The sequence below is a fragment of the Salvelinus fontinalis genome, chromosome 9, assembly GCF_029448725.1.
Source record: "Salvelinus fontinalis isolate EN_2023a chromosome 9, ASM2944872v1, whole genome shotgun sequence".
Lineage (NCBI taxonomy): Eukaryota > Metazoa > Chordata > Actinopteri > Salmoniformes > Salmonidae > Salvelinus > Salvelinus fontinalis.
The window spans coordinates 37390453-37409892 of NC_074673.1; the positions used below are offsets into that span (position 1 = coordinate 37390453).

Below are 19440 nucleotides of genomic sequence, written 5' to 3' on the forward strand. Positions count from 1 at the left end.
ATTTCCCTTCAAAGGCTTTTCCCATTAATTTGTATTTTCCTCTTCCTCAGGATCTCTGAGATCAGAAAGCTCCATACAGCATCCTGTGAAGAGTTCACAATACTGATCACCCATGCAAGAGCAATTCCCGAGAGGTTTTCTGGGGGACCCTGAGGTCCTGCTGGATAATGCTCAGTAACCCAACACTCTGCAGTCCTTATGTTTCTACTCCAGTATCTCAGAGGGGTTTTCCCTTTAGTCTGCAAAATTCATTCCATTTAATCTCTTCAGCAGGCTGTAATCCTAGATATGAAAATAAATCACAAGAATTTCATTGTACACAAACAAGGAAAATAACAAAATATAATTGACAAAAGTTTTTTTGTTGTTGTTACTTTTATATTTGCAGTTACTTTGTATATTTTGTTCTTATTTTTCTTTGACTTTATTATTCATAAATTATCTGAGGCGCCATTACAGGGATATCTGCAGTTCAAACTCATTTCCCCAAGTTTCCAGAACTAATGCAAGAATGTTCATACCTTTTCCTATAGCAGACACGCCCCCTCAAAGGAACAGAACAGATAATCTCCCAGTAGTCTACAGAAATTGACCACGGTTTCCAAGTTAGCGTTCAAATGACACCTCAGAAGCAAATGTTAAGCCAGACCAAAATGGTCCAAAAGATTTTGAAGAATGACTTCATTGCCACCCCTCTCCTATAGGAGCTCACCCCAAATCTGGTCAATTCGGCTATTATGAGGGCTGTCGGATCGTATGTAAACTCTACATAAGATTTCTAAATAGAAAATTCTTTCTTGTGTGCGTTAGAACATAGTGTTCCTAACTCAATGTCCCTATCTTAATCTCCTTCACAAATGTAACTATTTATTGGTTCACCATGCAGTTTATAATTTGCAAAAATGCATCTTAAAATGCATAATTTTTCGGACATGCATGCGTTAACTCAAAGGAAAGCTTTTGTCGCATGTAAAAAAAGAAAAAGCCGACCATGACGCATTAGATTTACATGTAATTGCCAGACTGTTGCATGTTTGCATAATACAGGGAGCCCTATATTGAATGACAGCGTTTGTATTGTATCAGTATATGTGTACAAAGTATTCAATCTACGCATCAGTCATCATACTTACCACAACAGATGAAAGTCACCAAAGCAATTCATAGCGACACTGCCAAACCCGGGAACATCTGGTTTCTGTATGAAAACTGCAGTCTCTGACAGTGCTGGGGTCCAACAAAAACGAAGTTGAAAATGGAGAGAGAAAAATACATGAAATGAATACAGACCTACATGGTGTATGGAGGGAGGCTCAGTAAGGTAAAGTTAACTTTTTGAAAAACGTACAAAATTGGCAAGACAGCATTTTAACGGTATTCATTTCACTGGTCACGTGACACGTGTGGGAGTCGCTGGTCCAGCTGTGCGCCAGATGCCAACGCAGCAACTGGAAGCGGACTCTCCAAGAATATGAAGGAAGGGGAAAGGGGGGAGCATAATGATCTGGACCTAGCAGACTTATTTTTTTGTCAGACACTTTGTACTTTTATCGTGGTGATTGATGTTCTTGCAATTCAGCACCATATGCACTTCTAGCCCCTAGCTGTCTTAAATGGCTGCAATTTAGGAGCTGGATTCACTTAACAGCAATCTGGCCTGAGAGACATTGAAGACATTCATTCAACCAACCAGACTTGAATGAAAATACTACAATGAAAACCAAAAACAGACATATTAAGTTAAAAGACCATTTAATTTAGGGTTACATTTTCTGCACACACAAAGTTCCCTGACTATTTACAATCTATAAAATGTAAACGTGTATCACACTATGCTGGTCCCATTTAACATTAAAGGAGTATAGATTTCTTTGGCTAGAAAACCACATTTACAACGTGACAGTTACTCCCACCCACAGACTCTTCTAAAACATCACTGCTAACCAATATGACATCTAGGGGTGCTGGAGAGGCCTGTCTTTTCTTCAGGCCTTGTCACTAGTGAACTAGACTTTCTTCACACTTATAAGGCCTCCTCTCCTGGCTCCCCCCGGACTGGCTCCCCCCTCTCACACAGGGGGTACCCTCAGGAAGAGGCTGTGCCTGCTCTCATGATCTTGAACAGAGCATTGACATTGTTGTTTTTGATAGCGTCTCGGCAGGCTGTGATAACCTGATTCTTTGGCTTATCCACTGAGAGATACACATAGTAGTAGAGGTTAGGAAAGACCTGAACCCTTCAAAACACATTCAAACCTCTACAATTGCTATCCCCCACTGATCACCCTGTCAACCCCTACTCACCTCTCAGTCTCCCTGCCCTCTGAATGGGCCTGGTTGACAGACTTAAGAACATTGTGATTGTTGGATCCGATCTTGTACTCATTGATCAGGTCTCTGTTCAGGTCATAGAGCTCAATGTAGAGCTTCTTCATGTTCCTCCTGTCATGCAAAAAGATGAAGGGATGAAAAGAAAAGCCAAGCAGAGAAATCATGGTGGTTGTTATGGCGTCACTAACTTGTCCCCCATGAGTTGTGCGTCCTCTGCCTGTTCCAGCATGTTACGGATGTGATTAGAATGATCTGCAATGGCCACCATCAGCATTTGGTGGACAGAGTGATAGTCATCTACCTGTTCAAACAATCGGTAACTTTGCGTAACGGTATGTAACCCCGTTTCTCTGAAGGAGATGAGGAAGACATCTCACTATGGGACACGCCCTATTTTGTTGGTCATTGGTTGAAACCAATCATGCCTAACAGACATATCAGAGCTTTATGGGTGTACGCCCCATATCAGAGCTTTATATATAACACCATTCACTGCTCTGGTTTCCTCATTCTAAGAACTACCTCTTACACAAATCGTGCAAGAGGGGCAATCTGGTGAGATCTCCTTCAGAGAACCGGGGTTACATACCGTAACCCAAAGTTTTCTTTCAGTCGACTCGGTTGGACATTTCACTATGGGACACTTGCAAAGCTCCCCGATTGCCAATAGTACCTTTCCTGAGAAGCCTGTTGTGGTACATGGTAATGTACCTGATCCATCCTTCTCAGCTTCAGTCCAAGGACTCTGTGCGTCAGGGAGGGCGCAGTAACGTCCACGCAATAGAACCTCACAAAGGTGTGAGAGGAAGCCTAACTAGCCGCACAAATCTCCAAGACGGAGATGCCTATATACAGTGCCCATGACGTGGCAATTCCTCAAGTGAAATGTGCGCGGACACCCAGGGGAGACTGCAATCCCAGACAACTGTACACCTTGGCGATAGCCTCCACTACCCAATGGGTGAGGCATTGTTTGGACAAAGCCCTACCCAGATCAGGGGTGGAAAAGCAAACAAAAAGTTGGTCACAACTTCGGAATGGCCTAGTGCTGTCCATGTTCAGTAGCTGCGCAGTGCACGCACTTAAGGCGCCGCTGCTCTGGAGAAGAGAACGGCGGAAGGGAAAAAAGGTCAGTGGTTTGACTACTATAAGTCATGGGAATGACCTTAGGAATGAACGTGGCGTAAGGATGTTTCATAGCCTTGGAGTAGTCGGGGGGGAAACTGAGTGCATGAAGGATGAACCGAGAGCACATGAAGGTCGCTAACACACTTGGCCATAGCCAAGGCGAGCAACTGGGCTGTTTTATATGACAGAGTCTTAAGATCCACTGTCTCCAGGGATTCAAAGTGATTGCCTGTAAGTTCATCCAGAACCAGTGCCAAATCCCATGATGAGGAAAGTGGCTTGGAGACCGGACAGAGATTGCGCACTCTGTACCGCCATGTATATGGAGAGGAGGGCAGCAGCGTTCTCGGAGCGCCCCACCTGAGATGCAGATCGGTAGATCCTCTCATACATGGACGCGGTGAAGCGGTCATTGGGATGAGCGAGCTTGGGGGCAGAGGAAGAGGAGCTCAGCCAGGGTTGGCTCCACGGGAGGCGGGCTGAGTCATCCCGACGACGCCATGTTGTGCATATCCAAGTAGGGGTAGCCAGTCACAGGAGAAGGTGACTTGAGGGGCACACCCAGGAAGACTCCAACAACGCCAGACAGTCTAGGAAGGCTGGTACACGCTGTCAGACGGATGTAGAATTACTCTGAGAGGATATTCCATCCATCTTAGTCTTCTTGTAAGGTGTGGGAGGCGTTGAATACTCAACATCAAATTTGGTTGCAATGCATCTGATTGCCTCGAAGAAGGAGAGGTCAGTTATTGACTCATGTCCTACCTCTGCAGTCTGGCTGGGTAGCACAAACTGAGTAGAGGGGAGAAATTATTCAGGGGCGTAATCCATCTCCTGGTTAGAGAGGCTGATGCGGCAGGAGACATGCTGTCGTCCTCACTTCGGGATTCATCAGAATTAAGGTCCGCCTCAGACGGAGGCGGTAGCTTCTCCCTCCTCAGGGACTTCATTGTCAACAGAGTCGTCTTCGAGCAAGGACGAGGCCTGGGCAATACTTTCCATGTACTTGGCTCTACGTCTTAGGCCATCGGAGCCCATCTGAGCGCAATGCACACAACTAGTGGGGTCGACGAGAGCCTCCATGGCGTGTTCGACGCCTAGCCAAGTATTACAGAGTGGATGGGAATCTGTCCCGGACATGTAATGCTCGCATTTGTAATGCTCACAATCTTCACCTGAGTGACGATAGCCAGCTAGCCGAGCCGTCGCATGAGATACCAAGTGCCGACTCGGTGTGTAAACCAAATAACTCGAGGTAGAACGAACGGCTGGGCTATCATTCACAGGGGAAGGTAAAAGGGATGGTGCTTCAATGGAGGGGTAACACACTGAAGAAACAGCACCGCTCGTGCTTGCCAAACAAACCGAATGAGGGTTTAGCCCAAAGGATTCTAGCTAAAACACCAGTGGATCCGTTAGCACACTACACAGTCAAGACATTCAAAAGTTTAGCTAGCTAGCTCCGAACGGTGAAATCCGACAGAGAGCTAGAGACCCCAGGTATAAGTATCTTAAATTTGTGGGAACCTGCAATTAGCGGGATGCTAAAGCAGTGGAGCAAGCTAGCTAACAAGGCCAGGCAACAGATGTACTGTAGCCAGCCAATGACAAAAAGTGCTGCTAACAAGCTAACTAAGGTATTTTCACTCTGTAAAGTGAAGCTGAAGATTTCAGAATTCCTGAAAATAGAAAATAAGCCACCCAATTCTCCATGGTGGGGTGGTAACCCACCAGGAAAGAAAAGTTAAGTTGAGAGCTAGTTTTCTGAAGAACGTTGCTTAATGAGCTAGTACCCAAATAGACTTGTAATGATGCAAAGAAATAGGAAACCAGAGCAGTGCAGGATGTTATATAGACACGAGGGGCATACACCCACAAAGCTCTGAATGGCCTGTTAGGTTTGATTGAATAAGGCTTCAACCAATGACCTGTAAAAGTGGGTGTGTCCCATAGTGAGACGTCGAACCGAGTCGACTGAAAAAGAACACTGAAATGTTAGGCCAACTACACAAAAATAAAGCGATATCAAAGGTGTTGTGAGGTTGGTAACGAGAGAAATGCTATTGGTGTGAAGGTTGAGGTGGGTTGTGTGGGAACAGGTTTGTTCACCTCAGTCATGGTGGTCCGCAGCTTCCCAAAGTACGTGGGGAAGTCTGCCTCTGCCTGTAGGTCTATGTCGTCTGTGATTAGTGTGTTAACACATGTAGACATACCTCTGCCCACGTCGCAGAAAGTTGAACGTCACAATTGGGGTATCAATGCCCACCGGTAGGAGGAAGATCTGGTTCAGCCACATGACGACCTAAAGACGAGAATACAGCTTTTCTGTAATAACAGTTAACATTACTGTGAAGCAGAATGCCAGAGGGGCTTGGAAGAGTCTGTAGAGGAGCGTGACAGCACATGGAAGTGTGTGTGTGTAAGTTAGAGTAAGAGAGAGAGAGATACAAAGAATGAATGTGCTTACTCTCTGTGGCCTGGCGAAGGTGACTTTCCCAGTAGGTTGAGATACCTCAGGATCAACATTAAGATCATACATGGAGAAGCCAGGCAGCTGACGCATGATCTCAAAGACGTGGAACTGAACGCTGGAGGAAAAGGAAGAGAAAGAATAAGCACATTCAAATTACAAAATTATTTATTGTTGTCATTAGACACAGCTAAAGTACTGCTAAACTTACAAAGTTGGAAAGTAATTGATAGTGAAAATCAATGATTGGTTGTTTTAAAGTGTGAATTTCACTGGCAAATCACTTCACTAACACATCTATGCAAAGGACTCAGCAGTCTCGTTCATAATTAAAATATGTGTACCTGCTCTTGCCGCCAACAAAAGCTTTGATGTGTAGATCCACAAGGATATCTTTGGGAGGAATGATGGGAACACGGATACAACCAGACCAATTCTGGGCACTGGGGTGTACCACATGACTTTCACCCTCAAAAATTTCCTCAGCGAAAATCAGCACAGCTCTAATGATGTTCTCTGTAGGGGGAAATCCAAGAGGACAGTACTCAGCCCACTCAGTTACCACAGCAAGCCACATGAGGCTGCACATTCTGGATTATAGGATGGTGAGTGGAGAGAGTGATTGGGTTCAATGTGGGACAGGCTTTCTTAGTGCCTATGAAGCTTTCTCTGGTGAGTTTGGTGAGTTTGGTGAGTTTCTGTGTGGTTTTAGGGCTGTGTAGGTGAGCTGCTTACTGTGTTTTGATGACAGTGCATGAATGTGTTAGTGGTTAGTAGGGAGGGTATCTGTTTGGGGTGATGGTGTTTACCATTGGGCGTGGAGATGCTGAGCTCTATGTGTGCCCTCTGGGACTCCGTGGCAGCTCTGACAGAGGGCAGTCTAGAGCTGGGTATTGGCTGATATCACCCCCATCTGGGTATCACCTTCTGAAGTCCCTGGGACAGCCTGCTACCAGAGACACAAGACACACAATCCTGTACACTAAGGTACAAACACTATGCGTGTGTATGTTTGTACATAGAGTGGGAGGATCAATGTTCTCCTCAGAGTACAGTAACTGATAGGTCTGGGAATGTTTGTCTGAGGTGTGGGTGTTTGATTGTACATGTGGGCTTTATCATTTTCTTCTAATATTAGTTACTTCAGAGAGTTTCAGTGTGTATATATAAATGTAAATGTGTGTTTGGTTGTAGCTTTATCCTCATAGTTGATTCTGTGAAAGTGTTCGTTAGTGTCTGTTCTTAGTAGGGCTGTCCCGACTAAAAAAAATGTTGGTCGAAGGAGAGTAGTATGTACTTTTGACCAATCGATTGGTCGAAATGTTAAAATATATATAGACACACCCTATGTTTGAATAAAATCAACTATATATAGACTACTGAGCCTGTCTGATGCTTAAAGCACTGCAATTAAAAATGAAGACATAAAATGACTAAAGAGGGAGCCAGAGATCAATATCACCTAACCAGAACAGTTTCATTTAATTTAATTTATAGTAAATCAATATAATTTGGTTAATCAAAATCTATGAAAATGATACAAATCTAAAAGTAACTTCTATTGCCAATATGTAAAAGTAGCCTACATAAAGCCAACAAATAAAAACATTGCAGGTAGAAAATATCCTGATAAAAATAAATATCCTATGAATCACATTGGCTACGCATGGCCTGTCTGCAAGTGGCGAGCAAACTTGCAACATTGTATAAAATATTCTGGGCCCTCAGAGTTTCCTGCTCCAGTGAGCTCCGGACAGACACAGCTGTAGGCTATTTGCGTAATGGATAAGAATTAATCAGATAGGCATATTTAATGACGTTTTCACTGGATTACAACATGACATTTTTTCCCCTTTCATGCTGAGTAGTTATGGAAAGGGAGAGAGCTGGAAAGATGTTTCTAATCGGCTACGTTGAGGAACGATTGTCCTTCTCAATGGATGTAAAAAACAGACTTAATTTACTTGCTGTTTGAGGCGAAGAAAAAATGACTTTGAGAAGCTCCACAGTAATGGTGAGTTAAGACTATCAAAAATAGTATGAGATCCCCAAATGGGCACATAGGCCTACATTTGCACGCAGGCCAGGTATCCTAGGCCTACTTCTATGTGTAATCAGGTGTGTGTCTTTACTCAAGATTGACAGGAGCACTCCAAACAAGACAAATAATACATTGACAACTCATAAATGGAATTAAATAAACCCTAACTTTTTTCTCACAAGTGTAGCTCCACTCCTACAATGACAACAGAAATGACCGTAATTAAACAAATAATGTAGATGAGAAATTATGGAAATGAATAGTAGGCTAAATGTACTACTGGTACTGGTGTACCATTCCCGCGGCCTGCAATGGATTAGTCTGCTCAGAAAGGCGTGAATCAGACAGGTGTCTCGTGTGCCATACATTTTTTAAATATGGTTGCCACAGCTCGACTAACAAAATCTCGGTCGACCAACAGCCTATCGACCAGTGGACTAAATGGGATCAGCACTAGTTCTTAGAAACCTTGGCATTCTCCTTATAGTTGCGTAGTTCCAGTAGCAGGTTCTGCCTGAGTTGGCTCAACTCTCGGATCAGATCCTGCTCCACACTGGAGTCCATCAGGTTCCCCTTCATCTCCTTACTGGCAGGCAGGTAGCCACGCACTGACAACCAGCACACAACACATTGGATGTCAAAGACAAATTCTGAGAGAATACACACAAATAAACTAGGCCTATACGAAGTACTAGTAGTGTTACTCATGTCTTTACCTTCTCCCTCCACAGAGGTACAGCTGAGCTGGATCTGTCCATCCATGCGATAGTCCCTCTCCACCACTCCAGCCACAGAGGACGAGAAGATGTCTTTGAAGATGACTTCACCTGTTTCGATCGCTCCGTGCATCAATCTGTAAATTAAGGTGAAGTCAAGGGGCCTTACAACATTCCTTGGAATGTGGAGGAAACACTTGGAGGAAACACTTCGAGGAAAGGCTGGTGCCAAGTGTCAACCAGTCCTAGGCAATGTGACAAAGTGAAGGATTAGAGGACTTTGAAGACTCTCCTTGATTGGTTCTGTACTCATTTTAACAAATAGGTCTTCTCAATTGCCCTAAATTGATTGTTGACTGACACATCAAGGTGGTTTACCTTTCCATTGGACCAGCCCTTGATGAGTTCTACAACAACGTCAGCATTAAGGTCAAATACATGAATGCTCATTGCATGGTTCTTAGACTGCAGAGGGAAAAAGGGACAGTTATTGGCACATCTTTAAACATAATGCTGATTCAAATTCAATACGTTTTGTGTAAAGTGACAGGGATGCATTAAGAAGGAAAACTAATATTCCACCCATTCAAAACTTGCAGTACCTTGATTATCCAGTAGTGGGCAGTGTGGTCATTGGCCAGTGCACTGCACTGTTCCATTGGCCAGTGCATAAGCAAACCTGCTGCCATGCTTATGACAGAGGGAGGTAACCTTCTGAAAGATACAAAGAGAGAACAATCAGCACACATCCTCTCTTTGCTGACATTTTCTGTACTATACACAGCAAGATTTGTTTAAGTTTTAAACATCAAATAGCTGCAGAAACACAACTCTAGGTATGTAATATGAGCTATACCTCATTTTCACAAGTTCATCTTCTTTGATCAAAATCAAATCAAATTTATTGGTCACATGTGTTTAGCAGATAGTTATTGCGGGTGTAGAGAAATGCTTGTGCTTCTAGCTCCGACAGTGCAGTAATGTCTAACAAGTAATATCTAACATTATTAAAGGGCTAGTGTTTCATTTCATTAAAGTGGCCTGTGATTCCTAATCTATGTCTATAGGCATCTGCCTCTGATGTGCTGGAGATGGCTGATTAGCAGTCTGATGGCCTTGCGATAGAAGATGTTTTTTAGTCTCTCGGTCCGAGCTTTGATGCACCTGTACTGACCTCGCTTTCTGGATGATAGCGGGGTGAACAGGCAGTGGCTCGGGTGGTTGATGATCTTTTTGGCCTTCCTATGGCATCGGGTGCTGTAGGTGTCCAGGAGGGCAGGAAGTTTTCCCCCGGTAATGCGTTGGGCATACCACACCACCCTCTGGAAAGCTTTGCGGTTGTGGGCGGTGTAGTTGCCGTACCAGGCAGTGATACAGCCCGACAGGATGCAATTGTGCATCTGTATACCCTAATGTCCTCTGATCTGACAAGAAGCTGCAAAGACCTGACAAAATAAAATATACACAGTATATTACCCATTTTAGGATCTAGTATATTTATGTAATAACAATATTTAAAGTCGTCTAGCTATACATTGCAAAGTACTTGCTTTCATCTTTGGATGAAACTTCTGCTAAATAAAATGTCACCTCATTTTTTCAATTGCCAGTAAAAACACAGAGAACCAATGACCGGACATTATCCCCCGTGTCCTGAAAAGGAACCCAGACAAACAAACAAACATATAATTTCCTTAATTGTGGTAAAACTATTCCTATTTCAATGTTAGACAACAGTTCACATGATGAAGAGGAACACAATCCATATCGTCCAGAACTGGCCGTTCCCCTCACAGTCAAATCCTTGTAAGGCACAGTTTCCTCCGATGATGGTGAGGGGGGACTGAATATTCGCCAATTTCCCTAAAGCGATGGCATTGTCCCCATCTGTCACCTAGAGGAAAGGAAATAGCATCATTATTTGCAAAACGTTATTATTATGTAATACTACTACAACAGAAGCATGATTATGTTGTATCATTGCTTCCTGTCCAGTCCTTGGCTCACCTCTCTGTTGAAGATGTCAGCAATTTCGTGTACATCATAGGCCAGGTTTGTCTGGGTGCCCACGAGGAGCGTGTCTCCAGTGGTGTTGGGTCCTCGAGTACCAGCTGTCAAGCAGCTCAATGCCTGGTTGATGTTGAGCAAAGAGATGTCTGAGTCCTGGGCACTCTGGCTTAGACGGCAGGCTGCCTGCCACTGGCCACACATGTGAGGGTTATGGATGAACACCTAATAGAAGAGAGAAGATTGAATTACTTGAGCTGGAGTGCTATATTACAATGCATCAAGCTTCATGCATACATGTAAATGGCAACTACCAAAGGGAACTGGGCGAGGCCATACCTTCCCTGATTGTGGGACTGCAGTGAGGCATGGGTGGATCCCTTTAAACTTGCCCATTGTAACCATGCAAGGGTTTATTTTATGGTTCATCTTGAGGGTGAGTGCCTACACACAATACCCCATAACAAAAAGTGAAAACAGGTTTTTAGAATTTTTTTCAAATGTATTAAAAATAAAAAAACAGAAATGCCTAATTTAGATAACTATTCAGACTCTTTGCTATGAGACTCGAAATTGAGCTCAGGTGCATCCTGTTTCCATTGAAATTCCTTGAGATGTTTCCACAACTTGATTGGAGTCCACCTGTTGTAAATTCAATTGATATGACATGATTTGGAAAGGCACACACCTGTCTATATAAGGTCTCACAGTTGACAGTGCATGTCAGAACAAAAACCACGCCATGAGGGTGAAGCAATTGTCAGTAAAGCTCAGAGACAAGATTGTGTCGAGGCACAGATCTGGAGAAGGGTACCAAAAATCATTCTTAAATGGAAGAAGTTTGGAACCACCAAGACTCTTCCTAGAGCTGACCGCCCGGCCAAACTGAGCAATCGTGGGAGAAGTGCCTTGGTCAGGGAGGTGACCAAGAACCTGATGGTCACTCTGACAGAGCTCCAGAGTTCCTCTGTGGAGATGGCAGAAACTTCCAGAAAGACAACCCTCTCTGCAACACTCCACCAATCAGACCTTTGTGCTAGAGTGGCCAGATGGAAGCCACTCCTCAGTAAAAAAGCACATGACAGCCCGCTTGGAGTTTGCCAAAAGGCACCTAAAGACTCTCAGACCATGAGAAACAAGATTATCTTGTCTGATGAAACCAAGATTGAACTCTTTGGCATGATTGCCAAGCGTCGTGTCTGGAGGAAACCTGGCACCATCCCTATGGTGAAGCATGGTGGAGGTACCATCACGCCGTGGGGATGTTTTCAGCGGCAGGAACTGGGAGACCAGTCAGGATTGAGGCAAAGATGAACAGAGCAGAGTACAGAGAGATCCTTGATGAAAACCTGCTCCAGAGTGCTCAGGACCTCAGACTGGGGTGAAGGTTCACCTTCCAATGATTCAGGACAAGTCTCTAAATGTCCTTGAGTGGCCCTGCCAGAACCCGGACTTGAACCCGATCAGACATCTCTGGAGACCTAAAAATAGCTGTGCAGCAACATTCCCCATCCAACCTGACAGAGCTTGAGAGGATCTGCAGAGAAGAATGGGAGAAACTCCCCAAACAGAGGTGTGCCCAGCTTGTAGCGTCATACCCAAGAAGACTCAAGGCTGCAATCGCTGCCAAAGGTGCTTCAACAATGTACTGAGTAAAGGGCCTGAATACTAATGTAAATGTGATATTTCCATTTTTAAATTTGTATAAATTAGCAAAACTTTCTAAACCTGTTTTTGCTTTGTCATTATGAGGTATTGTGTGTAGATTGAGGATGAAAAAAACTATTGAATCCATTTTAGAATAAGGCTGTAACCTAATAAAATGTGGGAAAAGTCAAGGGGTCTGAATTTTTTGCGAAGGCACTGTAGGCACCAAAATTGTGGCACAATACTAAAACAAAAATAACCAATCACAGTACATATTGTGAGTTTGTTCTACTGGATGCTTGTTCTGAGGTGAGTATGAAATCTAATCATCACTGCTGGAGATTCATGCATGTTGCATCCACTTGCAAACTACCCTCATAAACTTTGTTTTTACACTGCTGCTACTCACTGTTGACTATCTATGCATAGTCACTTTACCCCTACCTACATGTACAAATTACATCGACTAACCTGCACCCCTGCACATTTACCCGGTACCGGTTCCCCCTGTACATAGCCTCTTTATTGTTATTGTGTGACTTTTTATTTTTTACTTTAGTTTATTTCGTAAATATTTTCTTAAGTATATTTCTTGAAATGAATTGTTGGTTAAGGTCTACTACACCTGTTGTACTCGGTAAATAACATTTGATTTTGAAACGGCTTACTCCAGGCGCCCGCTGGGTGTTCCGGCGTTCCATGTTCCTTGCATTGGCTCCTCCTAGTCTTCGAAAATAGCCAACAAAGATAAACAGATACCTAGATAGATGGCATAGCTATGACTAATTAAAATATTGTTAATAATAGAGTGCAACATTTCAGTAATTATCTTTCCCAAATAAACACATCCACAAGACAGTCAGCGATTGTAACCCATCAGAGATAACGACGTCCACTATTTACTATAGCTAGGTATATTTATTCCCCCATTTCCATATGCAACGAGACATGAGATATGTCGACAGAACATACAAAGCATTTCATATAGTTAGCCCATTTGATAAAGCGAGACGATATCTTACCAAAGTCCTCGACCTTTAACTGTCAATGTTTCTGGGTTAGCTAGCTAGCTACAACCATGCAAAGGCAGTTATTTAAAAATAAAAAAAATAAACTATTGCAAATGACTTCACTTATCACTCAAAGCTGCTCAAGTTAATTTGTCGCGAACACATTATTCCACAGTACCAAACAATTGCTTTGAAGTCATCATCGTTCATGGAGTTTATAATATATTTCTGTATTGATCATGATTCTTATTAGGGTAAATTTGTTTTATATATATACATGATGGAAGATGAAAGTATTTATGAAAGGCTTGTAGAATAGTTCTGAATGCATCATTGTTTTTGTTTTCTTAACTGTCATTTGTAATTAATTGTAGGTCTGGCTGCTGACGGTGACTATTCTTATCACGTCGCACAATGTTTGTGGTATGACACAGCTCATTTACTCAGGCAAGATATTCTAGAAAAATACTAACACTCAGTCGACATGCGCAAAGTGATTCATTCACATTCGAATGTTGCTCATGAGCACAGCTCGTGTGCAGATAAAGGAAGCACGGGACTGGAAGCTCTCAACACAGCACCAATGACAACACCACTCCCGAAAAAGTGACAACTGAACCGTTTAATAATTTGCGTACCGTGTGCACTGTGCACGGTAACGATGACTGTCCAACCGAAAACCAGTCAACAATGTAGTGATTTGTAAATCGTCGTTTTAATATATATTTCCAAATACACTAGGCCTATTCAAATTCTTCCCGACAAGTAATATAATTATATTAACTTTTCGCATTCTAATCTATAGGCCTATGTCTAGATTAGATTATAGTATATAACAATTAAAATCATCATGAATTTGAACATTACAATTAGATCGTGCCTGTAAAATAACAATATAATGGCTTAATTGATTACAACACTCCAGACCCTGGGGGTTATTGAAGGCATTCCTAAAAACAAAAAAGATCCCAATAAATGTTTGTATAGTTAAATAAATAAGGGTGTAGCCTTAATTAATCGATGATCAACGTGGTAATCAGGTTGTGTAACACGCTATGGAATTTGCGAAACAATAGGAAACTCTTCCTTGATTATTTTCGCGCAGTATAATGAAATAACCCGGGTGCAAACCCTCAGCGTCTGAACGCGAGACTGTTTTGCACACGGCACCCGTCTGTCCTGACGCTATAAAAACGGTGCTTCGCCAAAGAGAAATTTAAAGCTTACAACTCAACAGTGAAATTAAGCTGAAATACTTCATTTGGAAAAATAATCGCGATCAAAAACTGAAAAAATGGATCCTTGTGAATGCTCTAAAAGTAAGTTTTCATGTATATTGATTAATGTAGGCCTATTTATTCGAAAACCAATTACCTGTCATTTTGATTATCTATTAACGCAACTGTCTATTTGTAGCTGGCTCTTGCAACTGCGGTGGATCCTGCAAGTGCTCCAACTGCGCATGCACCAGTTGTAAGAAAAGTAAGTTTTTGGTTTTGTTACGTTGTAAATACCACTTCAGATTGCCCATGAAGGTATTTACCCAATCTCTTAATGGTGTCTGGTGGCACGTTAAATGGGGAGGACGGGCTGGGCACCCTATGTGATAAACAAGTGGGAAGGTAATTTATCACATACAACTGGCGAGAAATCTACGTGAACGCCCCCAACTGGTAATTACTAGTGGGGGAAACTCGTCTTATTTTCTGAGCGCCGACTTCTCTCTCATGCTGGCTTCACCTAAGGAAATGACTTGATAACTGCAATTTCGGCAGAAATTCAACTGTACAACATATAAGAAATGTGATTTTTTTTTTTTTATTTTTTTTTTATTACTATCATTTGTTTACCAGCATGATGGCTGTACTTGATGGTTGACACTTGGCCGTTAGAACATGTGTTTCTCAATGAGTTCAAAGCATGGTTGGTCAATACCATCTTCCCACTTAGTTATGAACACCTGGTAGCCTAATTAGGCTCTTCAAGAGGACTCTGAACAAGGAAGGCTTTGATTAAGTTGACCACAACTGGGGAGACAAGTTGACAACTCATCTTAGAGCCTTAATGGATTTGTCTGTCATTGGTCATCAATAATCGATTGTTTTTGTCCCATCAGGTTGCTGCCCCTGCTGTCCTTCCGACTGCAGTAAATGTGCTTCAGGCTGTGTGTGCAAGGGCAAGACCTGCGATACCAGCTGTTGTCAGTGAGGCCTGGTGCATGACGTGACAATGCAGTCATTCCCTACGAAATTGGTTGTACCATCTTGAGCCTAGATTTAGTACTTTGTCTGTTAAATGTAAAAAAATAAATTGCATATAACTTATTCAAGTTTGACTTTTATTTGGGTTACTGGGGGTGGGTAACAACACAATGTTTAGTAACCTTCCGATGTCTACATGTGTCTTGATTCCCTCCCAAATTAAAAGTGGGGATTCACATAGTTAACCATAAGTTTCCTCTTAAGATTTTTTTTGTACTGGCAATTTGTCTAAATTAAAATTTAATTCTTAACAGATCCCCATCAGCTGTTCTTGGGGTCCAAACACTAAGGCTCTTACATCAAACAAGAGAACAGTAAATAGCGTTACACATACAAAATGTATAACACTAAACCGTGTGTGCTAGCATGTCTTCACATTACCTGCTGTTCCATAAGGTGAATTATTAGTTTTGAATCTGATCTTACTGCTTGCATCAGTTACCTGATGTGGACTGTTCTATGTAATACTGTGTGCCTCCCATAGTCTTTGGGATTTTAAGACCTTTAAGCATGTCTTGTAGCATGGGTGTCCGAGCTGTGTGCTGGTAGTTTAAACAGAGCTCGGGGCATTCAGCTTGTCAACCTCCCACTTTGACCCATGAACGATTGACATGCTGCCCTGTTCTGAGCAAATTGTACATTTCCTAAGTCTCTGTGGCACCTGACCACACTACTGAACAGTAGTCCAGCTGTGACAACTAGGGCCGGTAGGACCTGCCTTGTTAGCGATAAGGTAGAGCAGTGCTTTATGGACAGACTTCGAAGTCTAAGCTACTGTTGTATCACAGTTTTGACCATGACAATTTACAATCCAGGGTTACTCCAAGCAGTTCGTGGTTAATATTTAGCTAGTTAGGTTTGGGAAGGGGCTAATTAGCTTATCAAGTTAAAATGCTAGTTGTCTGTGAGATTCTGGTTACCCTCTTAGGTTACAAGTTGCCTATCAAAGCAATTTTTGTGTCCTGTAATGTCTAGTCTATGAAACCAGGATGGACAGCCACCTCAGACACAACAACCCTTTTTTTAATGGTAAATGGCTTGAGTACTAAATGTATCCACAATATGCTATACTGTGTCTCCCTAACAATGAAGGCTAGAATAGGCTTGGAAGTACTTGGATTGGAGACACGTGAACCAATTGCTGCTGGGGACCAAAGTATGCCCCTCAAGTAAGCTGTTGCAGAGTAATTGTGGGAAAAATGAAGGTCACAGTCCTGACTCAGTGGTTCCTGCAAGTCTAATCTTAATACCTGTCCTTGACTAAGTGTCTGCTACCTCCTGGTATCTAATCTTCTCCAATGCAAATCTAAATACTACACACAGGTCTGTCATACATAAGTTTAAGTGCCTAATTGTCCTTTTTCCACTACTATTTTGTGTATGTATAGATGGGTTGGCCGACATCACAAAAATTATGCGCACACATTGTAACATTGTGGCGTGACATGTGAATAAACTGTTCTAACACAGTTCAACCTGCATGTCAACACTGCTTTGAGAAGTGATTAATAGATTAGGTTGAGTGTACTTTTTGGGTGTTTAGTTACCAAATAGGCATAGCAGGCCTGTCACACTAAGGGGTTATAAAAAAGGCATATTGTATTCATTTATTTAACCTTTATTTAACTAGGCAAGTCAGTTATGCCAGCACATTGAATTGATTGAAAAATGACAATTGCAATACATGATAATTTTGTCCCCATCCCTAATGAGGATGAGGCAGACTCGACCAAAAGGGGTTTGGTTGGAGGCTGAGATCCCACTCCATGATGACGGTGTGGCACAAGGTTGCGTGACTTCTCGATCTACCACCTCCATTACACTCCGGCGCAGTAGGTGGCGGCAGAGAGGTGCCCACAAGCAAAAAGCGCAATGTCGTTTTGGAAAACGAGACATCATCCAATCACGGTAGACCTCAGAAGTGCCGGGTTAAAATGTATGTACGACGGTGGGGAAAATGAGATAAGCGCAAAAGATTGAAAAGAACTGTTATAACTACTAGTTGTGGAACAAGGGAAAGGATCATTTGCTAGCTAGGCTTCTTGTAAGTTGCCCAGCTAATACGCGTTATAACTAGCAAGGAATGATACTAGTTATTGTAGTTATCCTGCTAGCTGATACTAGCACCATTCATCAGTACGCGGTCTGTCCTTGCCAAGCATGACACTAGCCCGTTTGCTAACGTGCTTTCCTTTGTACCTGTCTAACGTTAGCTAAACGAAGGACTTATTTTAAAATGTTGATGGCATAAAATGTGTAATTCGTATTTGACTTTTTGTAGACAGTCATATCAAAATCTATTCGTAGTAAGAGGCTCACCACGATAGCAAGCTAGCCTAATAGCTAATCGTGCTAAGGGGGCATGCGCGCCTATCGTTCGATTTTCGGACGACTGGGGAAAAGGGTCCAAACACAAATGAGATTAGTTTGTACATGGTGTGGCCCGTGACAGATTAATGAACACTGATTTATATAGAACCAGTCCAGTGATCAGTCCTGGTCTGGACAACATAGTTACATACACTAATATTACATACAGACTTTCTTTTTTTCACGAATAATGTTTCGTGGTATCTGGAGTGATTGATATCTGGAATCAGTCATTAGGCCTAAACAGCAGACAGTCACTGATTAGTTTAAATGGCATGTTCCCAGCCAGGATTAGGATAGCTAGCAGTCAGATTGTTACAGGCTAACTCAGCTTTACGTACAGGTTAGGTACTTGTTGGTGTATTACAGAGAACTTTCGACTTCCTCAATTCCAACTTGGAAGAAGACAACATTGACAGCGTTAGGTTAAAAAACAAAACATTGCTCCATGAAGTCATCCAACAACGTGTAGGCCGCCATATTGTCTATTTCAAATCTTCTCATTGATCAAGTTCTCTGTGCTATGCCAAACCGTACCGATCTAATAACTCCTATCAGCCAGCTGGAACAGAGTAATGGTTTGACTAGGTAGTATTTTTAATAGTTATGCTAGAGTCATGAAGACTGCATGTCATTTAATCCAGTAGAGTTATATTTGTTTTAATCCAGCCATCCTGTCTGTTGACTCCCAGTTGTTGCCATGGAAGCGGAGGGCTTTGGAGAACTCCTGCAGCAGGCAGAGCAGCTTGCAGCAGAGACTGAGGCCGTGTCTGAGCTTCCTCATGTTGAGAGGAACCTTCAGGAGATCCAGCAGGCTGGAGAGAGGCTACGCTCCCGCACCTTAACTCGAACATCACAAGACGCTGCTGACGTGAAAGCGTAAGTTCTCTCTTGGGTATCAGTCACTGATATTTTCTTATTGAGCACTGTTACATGCACACAATAATGATTGTGCATAGTCAGGTTAATATAATAGTTTGTTTAAAACGTTTACATGCTTTGCAAGAAGCACAATTTCTCTAAAAATCCTGTTTACATGGACACATCTGAAATCAGGCTACTAATGGGACTTGTTATTTTGTGAAGACTATTTGATTCTGAGTTTGGACATATAAAGTTTGTATGTTTACTATTTCTAAAATGCATACTTTCAGTTTTTACGAACTCACTTCACTTGTGCATAAGAGGCTGCCTGGTGCTGGCACATGTGCAGATCAAATACACCACTGGAACGCCGATTAAACTGTTATCATGTCCTAATAATTCGGAAAGATTGTGCAGAAAATCAGGTGTTTTAAATCGGCTTATGCTTACTTTGATTATTACCTTATGCCTATTTAAGATAAGCAGAGTAAGGCGTTTACATGATTAGGTTTAATATCCAATTATGTGCATGTAAACATACTCATTGTAGAGATGATCCTCATAGTCTGTGATATGCTGTAAAATCAGATATGAA

The 19440-nt window shown here is 42.4% G+C and overlaps 2 protein-coding genes and 1 pseudogene across 4 annotated transcripts in view; 2 read left to right on the plus strand and 1 right to left on the minus strand.

Annotated features, from left to right (window-relative positions):
- Window positions 1–193: 193 nt before the first annotated feature.
- LOC129862521 (Bardet-Biedl syndrome 2 protein homolog) lies at window positions 194–13896 on the minus strand (annotated as a pseudogene).
- A 629-nt stretch (window positions 13897–14525) lies between these two features.
- mt2 (metallothionein 2) lies at window positions 14526–15674 on the plus strand. Its single transcript, XM_055934279.1, has 3 exons — window positions 14526–14669; window positions 14767–14832; window positions 15467–15674. Exons 1-3 carry the CDS (start codon window positions 14645–14647, stop codon window positions 15556–15558), a joined length of 183 nt encoding a protein of 60 aa, XP_055790254.1. The 5' UTR covers window positions 14526–14644; the 3' UTR covers window positions 15559–15674.
- A 1808-nt stretch (window positions 15675–17482) lies between these two features.
- The window catches only part of LOC129862523 (nuclear pore complex protein Nup93-like), a 38445-nt gene continuing 36487 nt past the window's right edge, over window positions 17483–19440 (plus strand). Inside the window, exons 1-2 of one of the 3 annotated variants that reach the window (XM_055934280.1) lie at window positions 17483–17547; window positions 18674–18860. In XM_055934280.1, the coding sequence (XP_055790255.1) occupies window positions 17484–17547; window positions 18674–18860 (251 nt within the window). In that variant the 5' untranslated portion in view covers window position 17483. Of the gene's footprint in view, window positions 17656–17741; window positions 18570–18673; window positions 18861–19440 lie in introns of those variants that run through there. The other 2 variants (XM_055934281.1, XM_055934282.1) reach the window with 2 other exon arrangements.